Raw genomic sequence first — 27,891 nt, forward strand, 5'->3', positions numbered from 1 at the left:
GCTCATCCCGCGCCCTGGTGCGGTGGCAAACGGGGTAATATATGGGGTTAATACCAGATGTGTAATGTCACCTGGCATCAAGCCCTGGGGTTGGTGAGGTCAGGCGTCTATCAGATACCCGACATCACCAACCCAGTCAGTAATAAAAAAAAAATACACGACAAACACATTTTTATTTGAAAAAACACTCCCCAAAACATTCCCTCTTTATCCAATTTATTAGAAAGAAAAACAAATCCAGGTCTGGTGTTATCCAAGGGGTTGCCATGACGATCCACACTGTCCCAGTCAATGAAGAGCAGGATGTTCCCCATTGGCTGGGAGAGCAGTGCAGTGACCTGAGCTAACATCAATGGGTCAGCCCAGGTCACTGCAGGGCATGACAAGTGCTGCTGTCAGCGAGGTACATTACCTGCGCTGATCTCCAGCACACTGACAGCCCCTGTCACTGAGTTCAATGACCGGCGCCTTCACACCAAGTTTCGTGAGAGGCCCGTGACGTCACCGCTAGTCAGTCTCGGGTCGGAAGCGAGAGGTGATGTGACAAGCGGCGGCCATGGAGGACAGTGACAGCGCTGAGGTCGGGATGGCGGGACTTCATCACCGCAGGTAAGCCGAGCGGGACCATGTGTGTGTGTGTGTGTGTGTGTGTGTGTGTGTGTGTGTGTGTGTATGTATGTATGTGTACATGCCGCGGGCAGGAGGGGGCGGAGCGAGCTGAGCGGGGAAGTGTGGGCTTCCTGCACGTAACTAGGATAAACATCGGGTTACTAACCAAAGCGCTTTGGTTGGATACCCGATGTTTATCTTGGTTACCAGCTTCTGGCAGGCTGCCAGCGATGGCTCCTGCACACTGTAGCTGTAAAAAGCCCTGCTTTTTGCTGCTAGAACCGTTCTCGAACGTATCTAGAACTATCGAGCTTTTGCAAAAAGCTCGAGTTCTAGTTCGATCTCGAACAGCCCCCAAAATCACTCGAGCCTAGAACTGGAGAACCTCGAACCGCGAACCGCGCTCAACTCTAGTGTCAATCCTTCCTCTGTATGTAGAAGTTCATCCACTGCTTCGGCCTCCTCAACCTCGTATAGGTCCTCAACCTTCGCTCAAAACCTGTACTGTAAGGCCACTGGCGTTGTAACTGTGCACAAGGAATCCCGCACACCTCCTAACTATGCTGGCAGCAGAGCTCAATGGCATCAGGTGGTCTACTCTTTACTTTGAAATGTCTGTGAAATGTGAGTCACACCGCTGAGGAGTTGTGGACGGTAAGCTCTGGAGAGTGAGACCGAGTTTCATGAATGGTTGTCTCCACTCAACCAGCAGCCAGGGAAGGCCGGGTGTGACAATGATGCAAACCTGGGTGCGGCCCTTCACCGTGACAATGTGACACACGTGCCTTGTATGGCTCACGTGTTCAACCTGGTTATCCAGCAATTTTTAAACCACTATCCCGGCCTATATGGCCTTCTGCAGAGGGCACAGTGTAACGCCTGCCTGGATCCACACACTCAGACGGGCTGTAAAGGATGGGCTAGAGGGAAGCCACTCACCAAGCAGGACCCCCAGAACCCTGAAACCCTTTAACCCCTATACAGGGATTTGGAATTACACAGGGCCCAAGGGGATCAATACCTGTGGAAGGCTGCAGTCCGAGAGAGTAGTAGTCAGGCAGGGTCAAACCATGAATTGAGGAACATGAACAGAATCCAGGACTTAGTCAGAAAACAAGCAGAGGTCAAATGCGGATCGGGCAACGAGGTACATAAACAGCAGGCAGGAGACGTAGTCAGGAAACAAGCCGTAGTCAGCACACAAAATCACAAAACAGAACTGGGTGGAAGAGGAACCAGAAGTTCAGAACTATGTCTGGCAGTGGTCAGCAGACAAAAGGGCGCCTAAAAAAGGGTGTGGAGTCTTCCCATTGTTTGCAGCTGAATGATGGTACTTCAGCTGTGAGACAACCACCACCTACAGTCAGCCAGTGGTTCTGCATATCTCAAGGTAACCCAGCCCAGTGGCTGAGCGGAACCTGCGGCCACCGGCGCCGCTGGCATCGACTCCTCTCCCATCATCAGCACTATCTACGAAAAGAACACGGTGTCACCTGGCGATCGTAGTACAAGTTGCTGGAGCGGACTCCGGTGGTGACTTAACAGCCGTGTGCGACAATGATGCAAACCTGGCTTTGGTATGTCTGCTTTGATGGGCCGTTGGGGGCGCATTTGAAGCAGGAGTTTAGGGAGAAAATATGGAAGGACGAATATGTTGAAATATTCTCGTTACTGCCTTTGGAGAAGTTTAACCTTGATCGGGTTAAACCGGATAAGAGTAAAAAGGATGAGGAAGAGCGGCGGTGTTATCGCCTTATTCCTTGCACTTTTCAGAATTGGTTACAGGCGTTTGTGAAACTGGCCAGCGTGGTGGGGGAAATGGCTCCGGACAACTGTTCGGCGCTTTTTTGCTATCTGGATTCTATCTGTGAAGCGTACAGGACCTATGGGAGGACTGCTTGGCTACAATATGATGAGCAGTTTCACGAGAGGAAAGCGATCAGACCCAGTTTACGGTGAGACCACAAAGAAATCAGTCTCTGGATACGGCTGATGGCAGCGCCGAAGTCGTCATCGCAGTCCTTTCCTTGGGGTTCCGGCGGGGGATCATTTGGCACCTCGCCGGGGCCCAAAAAGGGCGTTTGCTGGCAGTTCAACAAAAAGGACTGCCGTTTTGGGTCCTCCTGCCAATTTAAGCATGAATGTTCGGGCTGTGGCGGCGCCCACAGTTATCTCAAGTGCTTCAGGAAGTGAAAAGCGAAGGCCGCAGAGTCTTCGTCAAAAAGGGAGGACCCCAGTGAGGGTAGATCGGATGGCGCCGTTTCTAAGTAGATACCCGGATCGGGTGACGGCGAAGTTGTTGAGTGAAGGTTTTAGTTCTGGTTTCAAGATACCGTCAGTTGTTAAGCCTGGCGAGATTCGTTTGAAAAATTTACAGTCGACTAGCTTACATGGCGAGATAGTTGCAAATAAGTTGCGGAAGGAGGTGGAATTAGGACGGATGGCAGGGCCTTTTGATGCTCTTCCATTGCCTGACTTGGTGGTGTCCCCATTGGGGTTGGTCCCAAAAAAGGAACCTAACCAGTTTCGGCTGATTCACCATTTGTCATATCCTACTGGCAGGTCGGTGAATGACGGTATTGATCCTGAGCTGGTTTCAGTATTGTATGTTCGTTTTGATAGAGCGGTGGAATGGCTAAAGAAGTTGGGTCGTGGCTCGCTTTTGGCGAAAACGGATGTGGAAGCCGCCTTCCGTCTGTTACCGGTGCACCCGGACAGTTTTCACCTGTTGGAGTGTTTGTGGGAGGACAAGTTTTATGTACATTGTTGTTTGCCTATGGGCTGTTCAATTTCATGTTCTTATTTTGAGAAGTTTAGCTGTTTTTTGGAGTGGGTAATTAAGGAGGAGGCGGGCTTGGATTCAGTGTTGCACTACTTGGATGACTTTTTGTGTATGGGGCCTGCTGGATCTCCACAGTGTTCCCTTTTGCTTCGGACAGGGTAGGTTGCTCGCCGCTTTGGCGTTCCGTTGGCGCCTGAGAAAACGGATGGTCCTGTTATGGTTTTGAAATTTCTGGGAATTGAGTTAGATACAGTTGCCATGGAGTGCCGCTTGCCGGAGGACTAGCTGGGGGATTTGAGGCGTTGTGTTCAAAGGGCCATGGAGGCGAAGAAAATCCATTTACGGGATTTGCAGTTCCTGTTGGGGAAGTTGGATTTTGCTTGTAGGATTTTGCCGATGGGAAGAGTTTTTTCCCATCGCTTGGCTCAAGCCACTACCGGTGTGTCGCATCCTTTGCATTTTGTACGTTTAATGGTCGAGCACAAGGCGGACCTGAGAGTGTGGTCCCGTTTTTTACAATTGTATAATGGACGGTCATTGTGGCTTCGTGAGGTGGTGTCCAATAATGAGTTGGTCCTTTCTACGGACGCGGCGGGGTCCAGTAGCTTTGGGGCATATTTTGGCAGGAGATGGTGTGTCGGCAGGTGGCCTGAATCTTGGCGGGTTTCCGGTTTGACCAGGAATTTGGCTTTGTTTTAACTTTTTCCTACTGTCGTGGCCATAGAGGTTTGGGGACAGGATCTGAGAGACAGAAAGGTGCGTTTTATGTGTGACAACCTGGGGGTTGTTCAGTTTGTTAACAAGTTGACAGCAGATTCCCCTCCGGTGGTGGATCTCTTGCGGCATTTGGTGTTGCAATGTCTGGAGCTTAACTTGTGGATTTGTGCTGTGCATGTGTCGGGGGTTTGGAATTCCGTGGCTGATGATTTATCTCGCTTCCAGTGGGACCATTTTTGAATGCTGGCGCCGGACATGGAGCAGCAGGAGACCGTGTGGCCTGTCTGGTTGTGGGACCTGGTTTGCAGCTGGCCTGGGAATTGACCAAACAATCGGTGGCGCCAAGTACGTGGCGCAGCTATACTGCGGCGTGGGATCGTTGGCTCGAGTTGGTTGCCGAGGTTGGAGGTGATGTACCTGAAGGTGACAGGGTTTATTTAGTTTTATTCATGATGGGTAGAGCGAAGGAAGAAGGCCTGTCATGGTCGGCAGTTGCTGGCAGGCTGGCTGGCAGGGCTTTCTTTTTTAGGTTATTGGGCTGGAAGGACGGCACTAAGGATTTCATGGTGCGCCAGGCATTGAAGGGCTACCGTAGGGCAAGGGCGGGCTGAGACCCTACGCGCCCGGTGTCTTTTGAACTGCTGGGCAATTTGTTGTCTGTTTTGCCCCATGTGTGTTTTTCGGCGTATGAATGCCGTTTGTTTGGGACCGCTTTCGTTTTGGCCTTCTTTGATGCATTCAGAATCAGTGAACTGGTGAGTAGGAACACGAGGAGTCACGGAGGTTTGTTGTTGGAGGATGTGGCATGTGGTGTGGATGCGGTACGGTGTTGCTTGAGACGGTCAAAGATGGATCAGCTGGGTAGAGGTCGTGTGGTGGAACTGTGGGGTGTACCTGGCCTAGCGGAGTGCCCCGTTAAACAGGTGTAGTCATTTTTAGAGGTGAGGGGAACCCGCCCGGGGTCCCTTTTGTCTCATCAAGACGGGTCAGCCTTGTCCAGTTACCAGTTTGTCTGCATCTTTCAGAGGTGCCTGCAGTGTTGCGGTCTCAACGAGGCTGAGTTCGCGTCTCATTCCTTTCGGATTGGGGCTGCGACTCAGGTGGCTTGTTGGGGCCTGGGCACGCAGGCTGTCCATAAGATTGGACGCTGGGAATCGGCTAGGTATAGATCCTACGTGCGGCCAACCTTATTGTAAGATGTTGGGGGGACAGGTCGGGGCGATATTTGCTTGGTCCTCATTACCCTTTCTTCCCCATGTCCCCCCCCTTTTTGCCCCCCCCCATGTTTTCACCTTATGTCTCGTAGGTTTACCATTGTTGGTGTGGGTGTTCGGTCACTCTTATGTGTACTGGGGTGCTTTTCGTGCGGGAATAAGACCGAACGGCCGTTAGTTGGGGGTCCCCAGGTAAAAGGCGACAGTGCGATGGATCGGCGTCAGAGGTATGCTGTGGAGTGAAGTTTTGCCTACCTGGCGCCACCATGCAGAGTTGGATACACCACCGGACGTGGTAGTGCTACACGCGGGTGGGAATGACTTGAGTCTTCAGGCGTCCAGGGACCTGATCCAGGACATAAAGTGCGACTGCCTGCGCCTCCTGTCGTCCCGCCCGGGTCTAGTGATCGTGTGGTCTGATATTGTTGCGCGGCGGGCATGGCGGCACGCCAGGTCGGTGGAGGCTGTTAACAGAGCGCGAAGTAAAGTGAATCGTGAGATTGGGCGTTTTGTTTCTCGGGGCGGGGGTGTCTCGGTTCGGCACCTGGAGTTGGAATCGGCATCCGCCGACTTGTTGCGGCGGGACAGGGTCCATTTAAATTCGGTTGGGAATGATATCTGGGCTTTAGGGCTTATGGAAGGGGTTGAGAAGGCTTTGGTGTTGTGGGAGGACTCGCGCGCACAAGGGGTCATGCGCACTCGCGGTGGCGGAAAGAAGGGGAATGTCTGAAGGCGGGGGTTTGTACAGAGGAGAGGACGGAACCCAGTGCCAGAGTGAGTTACCTCTAGTGGTGCAAATGTTTGGTGAAACGGGTCCTTGCTGGGTTGAGTCTCAATGGGACATGGTGTGGGCAACATCTGGCCAGGGCTCTCGAGTCGGTGTTTTGCGGCTGAGGGTCAGGAGGTGGGCCGATGTTGCAAAGAACAGTTTGGTCAACCTTCTTGTACCCCCCCCTTTTTCGGGTGTTCTTCAATGAAGATTTGTATTATTATATTGCTTATTATTATTATTATTATTATTTATTATTATAGCGCCATTTATTCCATGGCGCTTTACAAGTGAAAGAGGGTATACGTACAACAATCATTAACAGTACAAGACAGACTGGTATAGGAGGAGAGAGGACCCTGCCCGCGAGGGCTCACAGTCTATAGGGAATGGGTGATGGTACGATAGGTGAGGACAGAGCTGGTTGTGCAGTGGTCTACTGGGCTGAGGGCTATTGTAGGTTGTAGGCTTGTTGGAAGAGGTGGGTCTTGAGGTTCCTCTTGAAGCTTTCCACGGTAGGGGAGTTGCTTATGTTTTGTTATTAATAAATGGGGCTGCTGTGGCCTTTATATCCAATGTCACGCAGTGTTTGTGTTTGTTTTACATAAGAACCCTAGTGGGTAGGGGATGTTGGGTGAATGATAAGGCCTTTAGTCAGACATTCCGGAGTCAAGGAATAGCCCGGACTGCTGCCCCAAAGGGGCTCAAGGGAGGGCACCATGACTAGGAGGGATGCCAGGTCATAGGGTCAGTAAGGGGTTAATGTAGAAAGTTTAGTTTGAGCAGGAAATCTGGGGGTGGAACTAATGGGCAGTTAGGACTAGGGGTCAGTTTGATTGGTCAGGGGGTGGTGCTGTTGAGGGGTCGTATATAGGTCAGGTCAGGGGTGTGGGTGGGCATTCTTACCTGAACGGTGACTGGAATCATTCTCGCCCACCGGCCCTGATGGTAGATTCAACATCGACGAAGAAGAGGAGGAAGATCGTGATTTGTCGCAGTGGCGGAAAGGAGGGGGGTGTCTGAGGGTGGGGGTTTGCACAGAGGAGAGGACGGAACCCAGTGCCGGAGTGGGTTACCTCTAGCGGTGCAAATGTTTGGGGAAACGGGTCCTTGCTGGGTTGAGTCTCAGCGGGACATGGTGTGGGCAACATCTGGCCAGGGCTCTCGAGTCGGTGTTTTGCGACTGAGGGTCAGGAGGTGGGCCGATGTTGCAAGGAACAGTTTGGTCAACCTTCAGGTACCCCCCCTCCTTTTTCGGGTGTTCTTCAATGAAGATTTGTATTGTTATATTGCTTATGTTTTGTTATTAATAAATGGGGCTGCTGTGGCCTTTATATCCAATGTCACGCAGTGTTTGTGTTTGTTTTAGATAAGAACCCTAGTGGGTAGGAGATGTTGGGTGAATGATAAGGCCTTTAGTCAGACATTCCTGAGTCATGTTACTGGTGACACTTGCTGTCAAGAATTGGCATTACAAGGAGCTACAGTTTCATTTTCCTTTTTCTGGCATTGAAAGGTCCAAGCAAGTTTAGTTTCTTCCATTATCTCCATAATACACGGGGACATGGGGGTAAGTGCAGAGGAAAGAGCGGGCAGCAGGAGGCTCCTAGCATTGCTGAACACTGCTGATCTATTCTCCCTGGCTGGAACAGTCACTAAGAAGAAATCTACAGTGTGTACACGGGCAGGTGAGATGCTGGGCATATGCCTTATATACTGGTAATCAGGAGGACAAGACAAAATTATATATTATATATCAGTATATAACAGAAGGACAGAATGGTAAAATTGTAATTATCTACTTATCTCTAACTATATACAATTAGTTATATACTGTAGTTACACAGGTTGAAAAAAGACTTAAGCTGGGATCACACATAGCGACAGCGACAATGACGTCGCTGTTACGTCACCATTGTCTGTGACGCAACAGCGACCTAGTAAGTCGCTGTTATGATCGCTGCTTAGCTATCAAACACAGCAGACACAGCAGCAACCTTAATGACACGCGTCACTGTGGAAGCCATGCTGCACTTGGCAACTAAGGTAAATATCAGGTAACCATTTCCCGATATTTACCTTGGTTACCAGTGCACACGCGTAGCGCTGGCTCCCTGCTCTCCTAGCCAGGGTACACATCGGTTTAAATACCCGATGTGTACTCCGGCTCCGGCTACGTGTGCAGGGAGCCAGCGCTAAGCGGTGTGCTCTCACGCTGCCAGTGCCGGCTCCCTGCTCACGTAGCTGGAGTACACATCGGGTAATTAACCCGATGTGTACTCTGGCTAGGAGAGCAGGGAGCCGGCACTGGCAGCGTGAGAGCGGCGGTGCTAGTAACTAGTGTAAATATCGGATAACCAAGGAAAGGGCTTCTTGGTTACCCGATGTTCACCTTGGTTACAGCTTACTGCAGGCTGCCAGACGCCGGCTCAAGCTCCCTGCTCGCTTCAGTTCGTCTCTCTCTCGCTGTCACACACAGCGATGTGTGCTTCACAGCGGGAGAGCGACGAGCAAAAAATGAAGCAGGACATTCAGCAACGAGCGGTGACCTTACAGCAGGAGCCAGCTCATTGCTGGATGTCGCACACAGCGACAGCGACGGGACGTCGCTGCCACGTCACAAAAAATGGTGACGTAGCAGCGACGTCGTTCTCGCCGTCGCCGTTTGTGACACCACCTTTAGGTTCATCTAGTTCAACCTTCCTCCACCAATTATACATTTCGTCACTAAATCATTTATAACCGACAATGTTGTGTGATGTTTATTCTCTTTAAAGAGGACCTGTCACTTGGAATAAATTTATACTCTTTGCACCTGTTGTAAATGCCACTGTTTTCCTGAATCTGGCATTTTTTATTTTTTGTTCCTGTGCATCTCTGATCCTGAGATATGACCCAATCTTCCTTTAATATAAATGTAATCTTTTTAGCCAAATGGGTGTGATTTTTAAAACTCTCGCAGAGGAGGGTTGAGGACCACACCCACTTATCTGTTGGTAGAGATGGGTCCTGCGGTACTAAACAAAGAAGACAAGGCAGTGTGACATTCAATGTTCTACTGGGGAACATTGGGTCCTTGATTCATTTGCATGATACTTTGACATACCCAAGTATGCCCGTGAGGCGTATGAGATGTAAGGCGAACGTCTGGTGTATTTTTGAGAGTGCTTCATGCAAAGCATCTTTTTAAGATTGAAAATGGGGACAACTGTTCCAGTGAAGTGGTGTGTGTGTGTGGCCCAATTTTTGGAAACGAGGGAGACTGTAGTATGAGTCCCCTTGCTTTTTTCAAAAAGAAACAAGATGAACAAGTCATGGATCACAGAGGACTTTTCTACCCCTGTGTCATCCAGGGGAGGCGAAAAGCTGGTGTATTTTTTTGAGAGTGCTTCATGCAAAGCATCTTTTTAAGATTGAAAATGGAGGACAGCTGATGCCAGTGAAGTGGTGTGTGTGGCCCAATTTTTGGAAACGAGGGAGACTGTGGTTGGAGTCCCCTTGCTGTGTTTTACATGCTTTTAGAAGGGCATGATATGGCTTTGAGGTTGACTTTCAGCATCTGCAAACTGTCTGCTCCAGAAATGCTGCCTTTCCAACCTTTTGAACTGAGGATTTCCAAAACCTTATGCCCATCGCAGTGCCCCAAGAGCCGATGCCCAGTCGCCACTCCTTCTCCAAGAAAGTCGTGCCCGCACTACATCAGCATGTCGCACACAACATCATCTTCCTTGAGAAACTCTGTGTGTGACAGGGTGCATTTCAACACAGATACTTGGACCAGTAAGCATAGACAGGAGCGTTACAGGTTGCTGACTGGGCACTGGGTAACTATGGTGAGAGATGGAGAATGGTCTGCTGTACAAGTCTTTCCGTCCCCACGAGTTGTGTGTCAATCCTTCCTCTGTATGTAGAAGTTCATCCACTGCTTCGGCCTCCTCAACCTCGTATAGGTCCTCAACCTCCGCTCAAAACCTGTACTGTAAGGCCACTGGCGTTGTAACTGTGCACAAGGAATCCCGCACACCTCCTTACTATGCTGGCAGCAGAGCTCAACGGCATCAGGTGGTCTACTCTTTACTTTGAAATGTCTGTGAAATGTGAGTCACACCGCTGAGGAGTTGTGGACGGTAAGCTCTGGAGAGTGAGACCGAGTTTCATCAATGGTTGTCTCCACTCAACCAGCAGCCAGGGAAGGCCGGGTGTGACAATGATGCAAACCTGGGTGCGGCCCTTCACCGTGACAATGTGACACACGTGCCTTGTGTGGTTCACGTGTTCAACCTGGTTATCCAGCAATTTTTAAACCACTATCCCGGCCTATATGGCCTTCTGCAGAGGGCACGGTGTAACGCCTGCCTGGATCCACACACTCAGACGGGCTGTAAAGGATGGGCTAGAGGGAAGCCACTCACCAAGCAGGACCCCCAGAACCCTGAAACCCTTTAACCCCTATACAGAGATTTGGAATTACACAGGGCCCAAGGTGATCAATACCTGTGGAAGGCTGCAGTCCGAGAGAGTAGTAGTCAGGCAGGGTAAAACCATGAATTGAGGAACATGAACAGAATCGGACGGCCAGGACTTAGTCAGAAAACAAGCAGAGGTCAAATGCGGATCGGGCAACGAGTTATATAAACAGCAGGCAGGAGACGTAGTCAGGAAACAAGCCGTAGTCAGCACACAAAATCACAAAACAGAACTGGGTGGAAGAGGAACCAGAAGTTCAGAACTATGTCTGGCAGTGATCAGCAGACAGAAGGGGGCTAAAAAAGGGTGTGGGGTCTTCCCATTTTTTGTAGCTGAATGATGGTACTTCAGCTGTGAGACAACCACCACCTACAGTCAGCCAGTGGTTCTGCATATCTCAAGGTAACCCAGCCCAGTGGCTGAGCGGAACCTGCGGCCACTGGTGCCGCTGGCATCGACTCCTCTCCCATCATCAGCACTATCTACGAAAGGAACACGGTGTCACCTGGCGATCGTAGTACAAGTTGCTGGAGCGGACTCCGGTGTTGACTTAACAGCCGTGTGCGACAATGATGCAAACCTGGCTGCCTTCGTCAGGGCAATGTGACACACATGCCTTTTTATGGCTCACATGTTGAACCTGGTTGTCCAGCAATTTTTAAACCACTATCCTGGCTTACATGGCCTTCTGCAGCGGCCACGCTCGCTCTGTGCTCACTTCTACCGTTCACATACAGGAGCTCAACAACTTGCATCGCTCCAGAAGTTTTTCGGTCTGGCGGTTCACCGCCTGAAATGTGATGTGCCTACACACAGGAATTTGAATCTGCACATGTTGCAGCGTCTGTGGCTGCACCGGCGAGCCCTGCTACAATACGTTATGCGTATAGCCTGGGCTAAAGGGACCAGAGGTGGAGCAGATCACACTGCTGGAGTGGTCTCACATCAAGGACCTATGCACCCTTCTTCGAAGTTGCAAATGTCGACGAAGATGTTTAGCGCTGACGTTGCCATCATCGGCATGACAATTCCGGTCATCTACATGCTGGAGCACACTTCAAACGGCATTCATAGTCAGGTGGTGGGACAAGAGGAATGGGAGGAACTACAGGAGGAATCATATGCTGAAGGGATAACAAGATCTACAAGGTCCAGATGGTCAGCAGCACCAAGGCGGCAGATATGGGACGGTGGGGGAGAGGGATTAACAAGGTCGCATAGTATCAGCCTAACTGTTGAGGAAGGTGCAGGAGCCCAGTAAGAAATGGAGGACGAACTGGTGATGGGCATGGAAGACTGAGCAGATGAGGGAGAGCTTGCTCACATTTCGGTTGTGCGAGGTTGGGGGGAGAGGGTAGAGGAAAGAGGCATGATTCTCACCTCTCCACCACCAACACAGCAAGGACTTGGTCCTCCTAGATGCACAAGACACATGAGAGCCTTCTTGCTGCACTACCTACAACATGACCCTCAGATTGTCCGAATTCGAAGTAATGCTGACTAGTGGGTTGCCATACTGTTAGATCCCCGGTACAAGACAAAATTTGGCGAAATAAATCCTGCCATAGAAAGGGACGCACGTATGCAGGAGTATCAGCAAAAGCAGGTACGCAATCTTAGCTCGGCTTTTCCACTAAACACCAGTGCTGCACAGAATTAATCTCAATGCTTTGTCATGGCTAGGAGGAAATGGTCTTTTACTTGTCCACATCTGAGGGACCGATGGCTGGCTGCTGTGCTGAGATAGCATTGAGTATGGTGTCCCTGCAGAGTTGCAAATTTGTAAATATACAAAATGTGTGGCAAAAGGCCATATGCTGGTGGAAAGGGGAACAGGTGTGTTGGAAAGGAGAAAAAAGTTTGTTACGGGGGGACTGGCAGATTTGGATAAGGTGGTATATATCTTAATCGCCAGTTGGGGTCCACCGTGCTCCCAGATGGAAAAGGAGATGCTGGCAACACGAAGGTTAGGCGGAGGATACAGAGCTGAGTGGCTCTTAAACTAATAGTAGCCTGAACCAAGTTAGAAGACACTCAGATCTGGAGACTGTGAACCCTGTTATCGTCACAGGGTCCACACGCTCAACCCAGGAACTCCCTGTTAATAAAACAGGGGCCAATGGATACGCTGTTCGTGTGCGTAGGGGGCACACCTGTGGACAGCAGGCGCAGCAGCAGCAGCCCAGTTAATGCCACTGGGCTGCACTAGCATGACTGGTAGGACATGAGCTGGTCTTAACCATTCTGCGTTACCAAGTTTGGTGGCGGCCTGCACCGAAGCCCTATCCCTGCCTACCTCTGGCCTAAAGCTGCAATGGGTTCAACACATGAAGGTGTGCTCTGTCTGAGCATAATAGAAGGCTGCGCACCTCTTTGTTGTCTCCAGCCCCTTTTCTAACCTGGGACCTCCCCAACCCAGGGTGGACCACCATGCACCTCCAGGAGCCAAAAACAGAGTGCCACGTCATCAGTAGCATAACCAGCGGCCTATTCTGAACCGCCACTTCAGTGATGACCTCAAGTCAGCCACGACCCAAACACCTCACCAGTCATCGTCTGACGAACAATAATGAGGTGACAAGTCATAAGGGCGGGCTTCTGCCAGCCAGTCCGGAGTGGCATGGCCACATCATCAGGACACCTGATGCCTTGTGGCCTATCTGGGCCTGCCACGTCACGGACAGGGCCAAAGAGTTCATTACCGGACCTAGCCTTTGATGCAGTAAGTGCCTGAGCATGCTCAGTAGCCTGAACGACAGTCTCAGAAAAAAGACTATCAGCTTCAGTATGCTCTCTAGGCACAACACCGGACTAAAGGCCCCGTCACACACAAAGATAAATCTTTGGCAGATCTGTGGTTGCAGTGAAATCATGGACATATTGTTCCATTTGTACACAGCCACAAACCTGGCACTGATTATCCACAATTTCACTACAACCACAGATCTGCCGCAGATTTATCTCTGTGTGTGACAGGGCCTTTAGACATGGCACGGAGTCCAAGTACCTGTGCAAAGAGGCTTTTCACACTAAGTGTGGGAGCATGCGCTGTAGCCCGAACTGAGGACTTAGCCTCAGGAATGGCACAGTCAGGCTGAGCATACTCACTAGGCGAAACACTGGACTTGAGCTGTGGCTCGGGTAAATCGGCACACACATGCGCACTACCCGCCTCTCCACACTTAGACGTGGAGGAGAAAGAAACCAGCTGGATGACCCGAGGCACGGCCAAAAATGGCAGCTGACGCCTGGGCGCAACTGGAACCGCAGCAGGCTGCAAGCGTCTATGGCGGAATCAATTCGTAACACAAACTACCAGCCAAAATAAGAGGTGTACTTCTTCCCGAGGATAATCTGATATGAACCCTTTTTTCACGGACATGACCATCGCTACCAAATGGAGATGAGGCACCAAAACAGCAGGTGCTTCAATGGATCTCAAGTGCTCCATAAAGTGGCCTCTCCACCTCAAGTTCAATATCCCAAATACTCCATAGCTCTGTGGTGTCAACCCAATCGCACTTGCTTCCTAACAGCTCTCAAGTTTCCAAACCCCCTGCTGAGTATGGGGTAACAGTGATGGTTGAGTCTGCAGAGCTGTTCAGTCACACTGTTACAGGGGGACCGGCAGATTAGGACCAGGGGGTATATATCCTAACCGCCAGTCGGGGCCCACCGTGCTCCAGATGACAATGGAGCTGCTGGCACCTGAGGGTTAGGCGGAGACTATAGAGCTGGATGGCTCTGAGATAACCCAGGAACTCTGGGAACCGGTCACGTGTGTTGGGACACGTCAGACCGGACGACAACCCGATTAGCGTTTTGGTGCACCTAGCGCTACACCAACCACGTGTGCAGGAAACACGTCAGGCCAGGTGGTAACCAGGTAGCGTTGACCGGAAGACCGCCACGAAAGCGCCCTGTCGGCCACGTGTGTAGGACACGTCAGGACGAGCGGTCCTCCGATTAGCGTTTCTGGCCACCTCTCGACTGGCCACGTGTGTGTAGGACACGTCAGGCCAGATGGGTACACCAGTAGCGTTGACCGGGAAGCCGAGGAAAATAAGGAACACCCTGTTAACTCCACAGGAGTCCTGGAGTACGCTGTCCGTGCGCGTAGGGGGCACAACCGGACAGGTGGCGCAGCACGTGCGTTGTCCGTGTGTGTAGGGGGCACAATCGGACAGGTGGCGCAGCAGGTGCGTTGTCCGTGTGCGTAGGGGGCACAATCAGACAGGTGGCGCAACAGGTGCGTTGTCCGTGTGCGTAGGGGGCACAATCGGACAGGAAGCACAGCAGCCGCAGCCCAGTTAATGCCACTGGGCTGCTATAGCAAGACTGGAACGGCAGGAGGGAAGCACAGCGCCTGACCCTGATGTGCCGAGCCACGAATCTTGGCGTGACAGGCACCGTTCGCCTAACCCTACCTACCGCTTCCCAACATAGGCTTATGCCACAATGAGGCTCTAACATGGAGGTGTGCTCTGACTGAGCAAATGTGAAGACTGCGCCCCTCCATGTTGTCTCCAGCCACTTTTATAACCTGGGTCCGCCTCAAACCCAGGGTGGAACCACCAAGGTCCAATAGCAGAGTGCCATGTCATCAGTGATGTCACATGCGACCTATCCGGAACCGCCACATCATTGATGACCTTATGGTAGCCACGCCCCAAACACTTCACCAGTCATCGTCTGACGACCAATACTGAGGTGCCAGATCATAGGGGCGGGCCTCTGCGAGCCAGTCCGGAGTTGCCATGTCATCAGGACACCTGACACCCTCTGCCCTATCAGGACCTGCCACCTCATGGACATGCTCAGTGAGGTCCTTACCGGACTTAGCCTCTGATGCACTAAGTGCCTGAGCATGCTCAGTAGCCTGAGCCACAGGCTTAGAAAGCAGACTATCAGTTTGAGCATGCTCAGTAGCCTGAACTGAGGACTTAGTCTCAGACATAACACAAACAGGCTAAGCATGCTCACTAGGCAAAACACCGGGCTTAAACTCTGGCTGGGGTAAATCGGCGCACGCATGCGCACTAGCCGCCTCTCCACACTTAGACGTGGTGGAAGGAACAGCCAACTGGATGACCCGAGGCACGGCCAAGAACGGCAGCCGGCGCCTGGGCGCAACAGGAACCGCAGCAGGCTGCTTGCGGCTATGGCGGCGCCGGTTCGTAACACACACCATAGCCTGGGAATCAGAGGTCTGCTCCAAAGCTGCTGTGAGTACAGACAAGGAAATGATCTGCACTGATGCCCAGAAGCTTTGTGAGTCTGATCCAGGCCCCGATGAAGAAGGTGCTGAGCATAATGTACACCCTCATTCCCAAACTGTAAATCCTCCTGGTGGAGACAATGGGGAACATGCTGATGAGACTCAGATACCTGATTGGAACGACAACTTTACTATTCGGTCAGGGTAGGAAGAGGTTGGCTTGGAGGACTCAGGACGAGGGGGGTGAAAACACATAGGGTGATGATGAGGTTGGAGACCCCACTTACTGTCAAACCACAGTCACCCAGTCAATGAGGTTAGCAGAGGAGGTGGAGGAGAATGCTACTGACGACGAGGTTACGTTGCGTCTTCCTGGACAGAGACAAAGTACTGGAAGCACATCAACAACTGAATCCTCAGCCACAACTCTGCCTCTGAGCAGAAGTCATGGTGGCTCTGCAGGTCGCATGGACTGTAAGCCTTGTTTAGCCTGGGGCTATTTTGACATCGCAAAGGATCACCCAAGTCATGTCATCTGTAAGATTTGTCACCAATCTCTAAGTAGAGGCCAAAAACTCACTACTTAGAGTACTTCGTCCATGAAGTGTCACATGTGTCACAAGTGTCACGTGAATTGATAGCGTGAGGGTGTATAGATCAACTTTATCCACTGTCAATGCAACATGCTTATTTGCCGTTCATTGCATGCATTGTTGCAGACTACACACAAGGGGCAGCTGTTTTTTTGCATCTGCCTCTGTCTGTTTGGTCACTATAGCAATAGCAAAACATTGCCTAGCAGAAATGGAGAGGAGTGTAGAATGCACATGTGGTGTACCTTGCTTGGCAGCAAAGGAACACTAACTTAGTATTCCAGACACTTTTAGTGTTATTTCCCCAAAAAGTGTCAGCTCTTTGGGGAAATAAAATAGCGTGGCAAAAATGGGCAGGTGGTTAGAATGCACGGCTGCTGTGGGTCACTGGACAGGAAAGGAACACTAACTTAGTATTCCTGACACTTTTAGGATGCCAGAAAAAGGGTCAGCTCTTTGGGGAAATAAAATAGCGTGGCAAAAATGGACAGGTGGGTAGAATGCACGGGTGCTGTGGGTCACTGGACAGCAAAGGAACACTAACTTAGTATTCAGACACTTTTAGGATGCCACAAAAAGTGTCAGCTTTTTGGGGAAATAAAATAGCGTGGCAAAAATGGGCAGGTGGGTAGAATGCACGGGTGCTGTAGGTAGTAGGACAGCAAAGGAAGCCTCACTTTCTATCCCTGCTAATGAAAAAAATGCAGCAAGGAATTGCCTGAGCTGAGGTAGCCAGACCAATCCCTAAAGCGCTGTGTAGATTGCACTGTATCTCTATAGCGCACACAGCAGCAGCAGCGAGAGCGGTGACTGTCACCCACATGAAGCAGAGAGATAATGGCGGCGACGGGGAAAATGGCTGTGTCTTATAAGGCAAGGACATGTGACATGCACAGCCTATGACACATGCTCTTGCTTGTCTGGCAAAAATCCACTTAGCTGTGTGCGTGTCTGTAATTGGCTGACAGCCTGGCCCGCCCCACTATACACGCGGTTAGGGGAAAAAAAATAAATGGCGATCGGCATTCTCTCAGCACTCAGCAACAGCACTGATCTAAACCCCGTCCCCCCCACGCACACTATACGCTGTATTTTGATAATAGCATGATTCACAGCGACTCATACTATTATAGTGAAAAAGCCAGCTAGTAACTAGCTAGGCTTTTTGTTGATCGAACCGTTCTCGAACGTTACTCGAACTGTCGAACTTTTAGCAAAAGGCTCGAGTTCGTCGAACACCCCCCAAAATCACTTGAACATGAAATTGGCGAACTTCGAACCTCGAACATCGCTCATCTCTACTCCTGGGTAAAGCTGATGTGTTCCCCCCTTCCCCCATGGAAGGAAGGATAGTGAGATGTGATGGAAACACAGATGAGACCGACAGGGGTAACAGAAAATCAGTCACACTGCACACTCTCAGGAATAAACAGCAAGAAGCTAAATGGAAAAGCAAGAGAAGTAATGCAGCAACAAAAAGGATAACACCACAACTGCAAACAACAATAATATCACAACCACCAGTAAGCCTGGATAAATCCACTTTTCCAGGCCAGTAAAGTCAAGCTATAGCTGCGCCTATAGTAACCGTCCAGCCAGCATATACAGTGCCTTGCGAAAGTATTCGGCCCCCTTGAATTTTTCAACCTTTTCCCACAGGCTTCAAACATAATGATAAAAAAATTTAAATTTTATGGTGAAGAATCAACAAGTGGGTCACAGTTGTGAAGCTGAATGAAATGTATTGCTTATTTAAAATTTTTGTAAAAAATAAATAACTGAAAAGTGGGGCGTGCAATATTATTCGTCCCCTTTACTTTCAGTGCAGCAAACTCACTCCAGAAGTTCATTGAGAATCTCTGAATGATCAAATGTTGTCCTAAATGACTGATGATGATAAATATAAGCCACCTGTGTGTAATCAAGTCTCCGTATAAATGTACCTGCTCTGTGATAGTCTCAGTGTTCTGTTTAAAGCACAGATAGCATCATGAAGACCAAGGAACACAACAGGCAGGTCCGTGATATTGTTGTGGAGACGTTTAAAACCGGATTTGGTTGCAAAAAGATTTCCAAAACTTTAAACTTCCCAAGAAGCACTGTGCAAGTGATCATATAGAAGAGTATCATACCACTACAAAGCTACCAAGACCTGGCCATCCCTCAAAAATGTAATGACAAACAAGGAGAAGACTGATCGGAGATGCAGCCAAGAGGCCCATAATCACTCTGGATGAAGTGCAGAGATCTATAGCTAAGGTGGGAGAGTCTGTCCACAGGACAACAATCAGTCGTACACTGCACAAATCTGCCTTCATGGAAGAGTGGCAAGAAGAAAGCAATTTCTCAAAGATATCCATAAAAAGTGTTGTTTAAAGTTTGCCACTAGCCACTTGGGAAACACACAAAACATGTGGAAGAAGGTGCTTTGGTCAGATGAAACCAAAATCAAACTTTTTGGGCACAATGCCAAACAATATGTTTGGCGTAAAAGTAACACAGCTCGTCACCCTGAACACACAATCCCCACTGTCAAACATGGTGGTGGCAGCATCATGGTTTGGGCCTGCTTTTCTTCAGCAGGGACAGGGAAGATGGTTAAAACTGTTGGGAAGATTGATGAAGCCAAATACAGGACCATTCTTGAAGAAAACTTGTTGAAGTCTGAAAAAGACCTGAGACTGGGAGGGAGATTTGTCTTTCTACAAGACAATAATCCAAAACATAAAGCACAATCTACAATGGGATGGTTCACAAATAAACTTATCCAGGTGTTAGAATTGCCAAGTCACAGCCCAGACCTGAACCCAATCAAGAATCTGTGGAAAGAGCTGAAAACTGCTATTTACAAATGCTCTCCATCCAACCTCGCTCAGCTCCAGCTGTTTACAAAGGAAGAATCGGCAAGAATTTCAGTCTCTTGATGTGCAAAACTGATAGAGACATACCCCAAGAGACTTGTGTTGTAATCGCAGCAAAAGGTGGTGCTACAAAGTATTAACTTAAAGGGGCTGAATAGCATTGCACGCCCCAATTTTCAGTTTTTTATTTTTTACAAAAATTTGAAATCAGCAATACATTTTGTTCAACTTCACAATTGTGTACCACTTGTTGTTGATTTTTCACCATAAAATTTTAAATTTTTATCTTTATGTTTGAAGCCTGAAATGTGGGAAAAGGTTGAAAAATTCAAGGAGGCCGAATACTTTCGCAAGGCACTGTACAGGAGAGGAACTGATGTGACTTGCTTTCCCATAGCATGTGACTAAGGAGATAAACAAGCTGTCCTGCAGAGATTAGTTCTTGCTAGTCTGGCTATGAACTACAGGTCTGCGAGTAAATGCCTGAGTCACCCTGTGCTGATCACAGATATCAGAAAAGATAGCAGACAGAGCATACCTCCCAACTTTTAAAGAAGGAAAAGAGGGACAAAGTTTGCGGCGCGCGTAGCGCGCCGCGGCAAATTTTTAGGCCACGCCCCCTAACCACACCCATTTCACAGTCACGCCCATATCCACTCCCCATCCACACCCATTCAGCACAAACACGCAGGCAGCCGGCGGGCCTCCAGCACGGACACGCAGGCAGCCGGCGGGCCTCCAGCACGGACACGCAGGCAGCCGGCGGGCCTCCAGCACGGACACGCAGGCAGCCGGCGGGCCTCCAGCACGGACACGCAGGCAGCCGGCGGGCCTCCAGCACGGACACGCAGGCAGCCGGCGGGCCTCCAGCACGGACACGCAGGCAGCCGGCGGGCCTCCAGCACGGACACGCAGGCAGCCGGCGGGCCTCCAGCACGGACACGCAGGCAGCCGGCGGGCCTCCAGCACGGACACGCAGGCAGCCGGCGGGCCTCCAGCACGGACACGCAGGCAGCCGGCGGGCCTCCAGCACGGACACGCAGGCAGCCGGCGGGCCTCCAGCACGGACACGCAGGCAGCCGGCGGGCCTCCAGCACGGACACGCAGGCAGCCGGCGGGCCTCCAGCACGGACACGCAGGCAGCCGGCGGGCCTCCAGCACGGACACGCAGGCAGCCGGCGGGCCTCCAGCACGGACACGCAGGCAGCCGGCGGGCCTCCAGCACGGACACGCAGGCAGCCGGCGGGCCTCCAGCACGGACACGCAGGCAGCCGGCGGGCCTCCAGCACGGACACGCAGGCAGCCGGCGGGCCTCCAGCACGGACACGCAGGCAGCCGGCGGGCCTCCAGCACGGACACGCAGGCAGCCGGCGGGCCTCCAGCACGGACACGCAGGCAGCCGGCGGGCCTCCAGCACGGACACGCAGGCAGCCGGCGGGCCTCCAGCACGGACACGCAGGCAGCCGGCGGGCCTCCAGCACAGACACGCAGGCAGCCGGCGGGCCTCCAGCACGGACACGCAGGCAGCCACAGTGAGGCGGCCGGTCGCCTTCACAGACAGGCGGCCGCCGCCTTCACAGACAGGCGGCGGGCCGCCCGCACAGAGAGGCGGCCAGCCGCCCGCAGAGAGAGGCGGCCGGCCGCCCGCACAATGAGGCGGCGGGCCGCCCGCACAGACAGGCGGCAGGGGGGCGCCCGCACAGACAGGCGGCAGGGGGGCGCCCGCACAGACAGGCGGCAGGGGGGCGCCCGCACAGACAGGCGGCAGGGGGGCGCCCGCACAGACAGGCGGCAGGGGGGCGCCCGCACAGACAGGCGGCAGGGGGGCGCCCGCACAGACAGGCGGCAGGGGGGCGCCCGCACAGACAGGCGGCAGGGGGGCGCCCGCACAGACAGGCGGCAGGGGGGCGCCCGCACAGACAGGCGGCGGGGGGCGCCCGCACAGACAGGTGGCGGGCCGACCGCACAGACAGGCGGCCGGCCGACCGCACAGACAGGCTCCGGCCGGGGGTGAGGGGGGAGGGAGGGAAATCAGCGCTGGGGAGATTAGTTTACTGTACCAGCAGCAGCACAGGCAGCGCTCCTCTCTATGCCACGTCTACTAGGATGGTAGGAGGGAAAAGCAGGGAGGCGGAGAGAGAGTGGGTGGGCGGAGCCCGGGAGCCGGCCGTCCCGCCCGTGGCAACGGGACAAACAACGTAAAGCGTGAAAGTCCCGCTGTATCCGGGACGGTTGGGAGGTATGCAGCATGTTAGAATGTGTACATAAGATCCCGCTGGTGGTGGCCGCAGCTTATAGGCCCCAAATCTGGTGACAGGTTCCCTTTAAAGTGAACCTGTCAGGTGCAATATGCACTCAGAGCCAGGAGCAGTTCTGGGTGTATATTGCTAATCCCTGCCTAACCGTCCCTGTATACACTAGCATAGATAAAGAGATCAAGAACAAATATTTTTAAAGATCTTATATCTTATGCTAATGAGCGCGGGGACTAGTCACAAGGGCGTTACTTCACTTGGCTAGTCGGCTCGCATAGCATGTTAGCATGTTATTACGCCCCTGTGTGAGTACTAACACGCTATATGAGCCGACTAGCCAAGTGAAGTAACGCCCTTGGGACTAGTCCCCGCGCTAATTAGCATAAGATATAAGCTCTTTAAAAATACTTTTTCTATAGATGCCTTTATCTATGCTGGTGTATACAGGGACAGTTAGGGAGGGATTAGCAATATACACCCAGAACTGCTCCTGGCTCTGAGTGCAGATTGCACCTGACAGGTTCCCTTTAAAGGGAACCTGTCACCAGAAATTTAGCAAAAAAAATAAAAGATTCCCCTCTGCAGCTCCTGGGATGAATTCTGGAAAGGTTCCTGTTGCTATTGTGCCCCCTTTGAGACCTAAAATAATACTTTATGAAGTCTTACCTTTTTGTATGCAAATCTGTTTTTATGGTCACGGGGGCGGGCTGCCTGGTGTCCGTTATTCCCCCTCCTGCCGTTGTACGCCGTCCCCCATTGCTCATTTCCATACATGAGGACGCCTTCCTCATGTAACTGTCCTCCTGAAGTTTTGTGCATGCCCAGTGCCACTCTCGCGGGAGTAAGCACTGTGCAAAGTGTGAACGCTTTTGAGGTGATTGCGCAGGCGCGAGATTATGGGCGGCGCTGTGATTGTCATCAGCAGCGTCATCCAAGTACCTGCCCATAATCTCGTGCCCGCGCTTCTCACTCTGCCTCCACCGTTATGCGCAAGCACTGGCCATATGAACCACGTTACCTATTACCATGGGCGCGAGATTATGGGCGGCGCTGTGATTGTCATCAGCAGCGTCATCCAAGTACCTGCCCATAATCTCGTGCCCGCGCTTCTCACTCTGCCTCCACCGTTATGCGCAAGCACTGGCCATATGAACCACGTTACCTATTACCATGGGCGCGAGATTATGGGCGGCGCTGTGATTGTCATCAGCAAAGTCATCCAAGTACCCGCCCATAATCTCGTGCAAGCAGTAATAGGTAACATGGTTCATATGGCCAGCACTTGCGCATAACGGTGGAGTCAGAGGGAAAAGTGCGGGCACGAGATTATGGGCGGGTACTTGGTTAACGCTGCTGATGACAATCACAGCGCCGCCCATAATCTCGTGCCTGCGCAATCACCTGAAAAAGCGTTCACATGCGCAAAACTTCGGGAGGACAGTTACATGAGGAAGGCGTCCTTGTGTATGTAAATGAGCAATGGGGGACTGCGTAAAGCGGCAGGAGGGGGAATAACGGACGCCAGACAGCCCGCCCCTGTGACCATAAAAACACATTTGCATACAAAAAGGTAAGACTTCATAAAGTATTTTTGTAGGTCTCAAAGGGGGCACAATAACAACAGGAACCTTTCTAGAAGCAGCCCAGGAGCTGCAGAGGGGAATCTTTTATTTTTATTGTGAAATTTCTGCTGACATGTTCCCTTTAACTGGTAGGGGAGCCAGGATAAAGCAGAGCTGAAGTTGTTGGGAAGCTAGGACCCAGCAGCTCTGCTCCACAGGCAGGAGACCACTGATCGGTAAGCTAATAGAAGCCTGCAGCTGTCACTCTGCATAGGTTATTGCCACTGCTATCTGCAGGAGAGAGAAGTGCTGATTGCACGGTCTCCTCAGCTTCCTGACTCCCCGCGTGTCTGCAGCAGTGAGAAGCCGCACACGGGGAATCAGAGAACAGCTGCAGACAAACGCAGGCTCCGGGACTGGGGGGGTCGGCTCTGGTGCAGGGGGGGGGGCTCTGCTGCAGGGGGGTCGCTCTGCTGCAGGGGGGTCGCTCTGCTGCAGGGGGTGATTCATACCTCAGCAGCAGTCACAGGAGTAGGTGCGCGCTCGGCTCTGTAATGAATAGTAGAAGGGAGAAACAGCGAGGCGGGGCTACAGTGGGTGGGTGGAGCCGGGACAAAGCCTCACGGGCGGGACCCGGGATCAAAGGCTCAGAAGAGGGACTGTCCCGCTGTATCCGGGACGGTTGGGAGGTATGGACAGAGTACAAGAATCTGGAGCTTCCCCACATCCTGACACCGCCATAACAGTTGGCAATGCTTACAAAAACCTCCTTGTGACAGAAGACAGAAAGAAATACACTGCATTGAACCTATTAAAATTTCCTTCTCCACTACTATTCATAGGATATACAGATGAAACTAAATCATCAGTTGCACAAAATTCGATCGGTTTTGTCTCATCAAGCTCTCTCAAGGGTCTATAAGAAAACCTGATGAGGCAAAAGTGAATTGGAAAAGTTTCTTTCTGATGGTGCCAAGTTGGACTAAGAAAGTAAGGGAATTTTATTCACAGTTTAAAACAGTATGGAAGGTTGAAGATACCAGCTTAAGATAAAATATTTTACCCTGAAGAAGAGTGGTGACACCAAATAGGGCAGTGGAAACAAAGATTGTAGCTTTGTAGCTGTGGGCGACAGACTATGTGCTAATATAATTGAAAACACTAGCTCCAAGCCTATGATTTATAGTGTGGTTCAGATTGTCCTGTGTTACCTTTTGATGGGTAATGGGAGCTTGTCTTGAGTTAAATTATACATTTTATGCTCTGCAAATTTTAATGTAGTTTTGTCTATCTGCCAAATTTAGCTCTTAAAGGGACTCTCAGCACAGGATGAATGTTCACACCAAGTACAGGCGACCATGCATCGTGGCGGGGATAATCATTTAAATTCTGTCACGCTCCCCGGGTCCCGACGCCGTTCCTCACACACCTCCCCGGTCCCCGGATCACCTGCCCTCAGCCATACGTCCTCCTTGGCACCCTCCAGGCTTCTGGTCTCCCGCTCCTGGCACTCCCCTGCGACCCTGGACACCTTGCCTGGCTCCCCTGCTTCCTCGACACCGCTCCCTGCTTTGGTCTCCGGCACTCGGGCATCGCGCATGCGCATTAGGGCGCGCGCGCGGTCATTGACCTCCTCTTAAAGGACCAGCACTCCTGAAACAGGATATTGCCTAAATCCAGACTAGAGTATTTAAGGAGCTTCCTGCCTTGAGGGCGTCGCCTGTTCTACAAGTTCTCTAGCTAGGAGTCCAGGTCCCTCTTGCTGTGTCTCGTTCTAACATTGTGTCTTCCACAGAACCAGTCTTATCAAAGCTACACCTGGTCCTGTCTACAACCTGTCCGAGAGGTCCTGCGGGAACCAGTCTTACCAAAGCTACACCTGGACCTGCTGACAATCTGTCCAAGAGGTTCTGCGGGGACTGTCCTGTCAAGCATACCGGGTCCTGATCGCAACCTGTCCGAGTAGTACTCCGGGGATTGTCTACTGTGACACTACCATCTGCTCCAGTCTGAACCCTTCCCCGGACCTCGGCTTTACCCGGCAACCTCTACCTGTTGGACTCTGCTCTTGTACCGCTTCGTGCTCCGGCAACCGTGCATCCAGGCCGTCTGGTGGGGTGACCGGACAGTCCCTGTATAGGGGTTAGCTCTGAGTTGCTCCACTGGAGGTGTCCGGTGCACGGCCCAGAGGATCCACCACCCAGGCATAACAAATTCATCATCCCACCTGCCTGTTTTCCCTCAGTCTCCACAGTCTCCTCTTCTGTAATTGACAGCTCTTGCTTCATACAGCCAGAGAAGGGAGGAGATAGATAGAAAACAAGCACGTGCATAGAAATGATTATCCCCGCCATGATGCACGAGCGCCTCTACTTGGTGTGAACAGTCATCTTGTGCTGATAGAGTCCCTCTAAATATCAAACTGTGAAAACCTGTTTTCATATAAATTATTGGAGCATTCTGAGTAAATGGGGAAGTTACTATGTTCAGTATCTTCTCTACTTTTCCAGAGTTGACAGAGATTACAAAGAGTTTCTGTCCCTTTGGCGGATCTGTCTTAAACTACATTAAAATCACTGATTTCATTGGGCACCTAATTTGATGCTTTCCCTAGCGGTACTGCAGGGATACTAACCATTGCTCATGTGAGGTTATTAAATTTGACATGATATCCTGTTATATTATTGTAACTTTTTATTGCTTAATTATGAAAGATATGTTTATGATAATATTAAACTTGTTCTTTATTCTCTTATTATTAGAGGCCATTGATACCATAGTACAGAACAGTCACAGCGCCTATGAGCTCCTAAATCGTAGAAACGTTCTTCGTGACACCATTGCTGTTTACCTAAAAAATGAGGGCATTCCTCTCCAATTAAGATACACGAAGGCTGAAGTTATCCAGAAAACTCTTAAATACTGGAATAATTTGGTCAGTATGAAAGATTTCTAAAAAAAAGTGTTAATTTGTGTTTTTTGAAGTGTTTTGCTAAGTAGCTTAAATTATTTCCTAAGAGTACTAGAATATTGCTTTCTCCGATATTGCAGGATTCCTGTAAACCAATAACTAGAACTTTTATTCCATCATCAAAAACATGGCAGGAAGATTCAGATCCTGATTCCCCAAATCCATTCTCTTTTCATACACTGAAATCATCCACGAAGGAAAGGTCCCATGAAGATGACAGCAAAACATCAAATCTTGGAGCTCCGACACGTTGGAGCTTTAACAATGAGCTGCAGTTCTCTTCCATTGTTAATGTGGCGCCCCTGACCTGGTCAGGCACCACAGAGTATTGCACCCATGCGGGAGCAATGCTTCCAGGTAATCTCCAAAGGCCAGGATGAGGCGCACACACAAACATATAGTGATCAGGCCTCCCACATCACCAGAGGGGACCCTTGGGTAGCCAGAAGGGGTTAACTTTCAATTCCCAGCTAGGGGTGTGTTCAGGGGCTAGTTGCTAGGAAGCAGGGCAGAGAGAGAGAAAAAAGAGGGGAGTCGAGAGGAAGAAGTTGAAGTGTGTGGAAGGGAGCAGAGGAGCTCTCGTGTCAGACAGGTCCTGAGGAGTGCAGTAGCTGGAAGCGGGGGAGAAAGGAGTACCGTGGGTCGGCCTGAAAACCATCCAGAGAGAAGGGTGGCTGAGTACGGAGATCCCGGTATCCGAGCACACAAGGGGAACTAGATCCCCAGTACAGGCAGCAGATCATCCAGAGCTGCTTAACCTACAGGTGGGGGGGGGTACTTCATGCCCTCACCACGACTACACAGAGCTTGAGCCAAGCAGCAATCACCAGGCCCATAAGGGGACAGGGCCAGAAGCCATCCCACCAAGGCCACGCTGCCGGCAGACGAGCCAGAGAGAGGGGAGCAGGGTGGTAACAGCTTCCCTGGAGGGGTCCTACCAAGCTTCAAGCAAAGGATCCTCCTAAAACAGAAAGAGTGCAAGGAAGGCGAGTGGACAGCTACCCTCAGAACGGCCTCCTGGAATTCCTGGTTCAACCTGGTTATCACAGTGTCGCCCGGGCATCTCACCGTGACCTCCAAACAGTGAGTAAACACGTTGAAAGACTTCTTGGACTGTGTTTGAGTCATTCTGCGACCTGTGGTCCCACACACATACACCGGGGCCTGGGGCTTGCCTCACTCTCAGGGGGCTAATATACTGACTGCACCCACCATCAGCCCCAGGCATCCCTTAATCTGCAGTGGCGGTCCCCGCTGACCGCAATACTGAGAGTGGCGTCACGACAATCAAAAAAGAAGGTTCCCTACCTGTGACCAGATCCAGCTGCGTGGAGTCCCTGAAGGTAATGCACCGACACAGCACTTGTGGGGCTTCACATCTGGCGTCACGAACAGGATAAGGACTAGACCTGTTCAGACAGGTGACCGTGTGCCTCAGAGGTCCGACCGCAAAAATTGAACCGCCGCCATATTGCCATCTTCAAAAGCGCGCGCTGCAGCCCGCGCGAGGGAGAAGAGCACCGCCCACGAAGAGGTGTGGCCACCCCAGAATCCCCACAATTCAGAGAGCGTTCTGACCCAGGAAGTGGAAAGGGGAGCGCGCAGATTTTTGAAGAAAAATGGACGCTGCAGGAGGTAATGCCCCTGGTCAGGGCGACGCAGCCCAAGCGATGCCAGCCCCCGTCGCGCTGGACGCAGCAGCGCCTGGTGCCGGTGCCGCGGTCGCAGCCGCGCCGCCTGAAATCTCCCCCATAATGCCAGTTTCCTTGCTGTATGTCCCAGGAGCGCAATGGCTGCCCCAATACGCCGGTAAAATAGACACGCTGACCGGGTTTAAGAAGAAGATCAACACCCTGCTAGACATGCACGCGAT

At 51.4% G+C, this 27,891-nt stretch overlaps 1 protein-coding gene across 1 annotated transcript; it reads left to right on the forward strand.

Annotated features, from left to right (window-relative positions):
- The first annotated feature begins 7,613 nt into the window (after positions 1-7,613).
- On the forward strand, positions 7,614-27,041 carry LOC142290966 (uncharacterized protein C3orf38-like). Its single transcript, XM_075335116.1, has 3 exons — positions 7,614-7,779; positions 25,810-25,982; positions 26,099-27,041. The coding sequence occupies exons 1-3, from the start codon at positions 7,656-7,658 to the stop codon at positions 26,396-26,398; spliced, it is 597 nt and encodes a 198-aa protein (XP_075191231.1). The 5' UTR covers positions 7,614-7,655; the 3' UTR covers positions 26,399-27,041.
- The last annotated feature ends 850 nt before the right edge of the window (positions 27,042-27,891 follow it).

The sequence above is a fragment of the Anomaloglossus baeobatrachus genome, chromosome 2, assembly GCF_048569485.1.
Source record: "Anomaloglossus baeobatrachus isolate aAnoBae1 chromosome 2, aAnoBae1.hap1, whole genome shotgun sequence".
Classification (NCBI taxonomy): Eukaryota; Metazoa; Chordata; class Amphibia; order Anura; family Aromobatidae; genus Anomaloglossus; species Anomaloglossus baeobatrachus.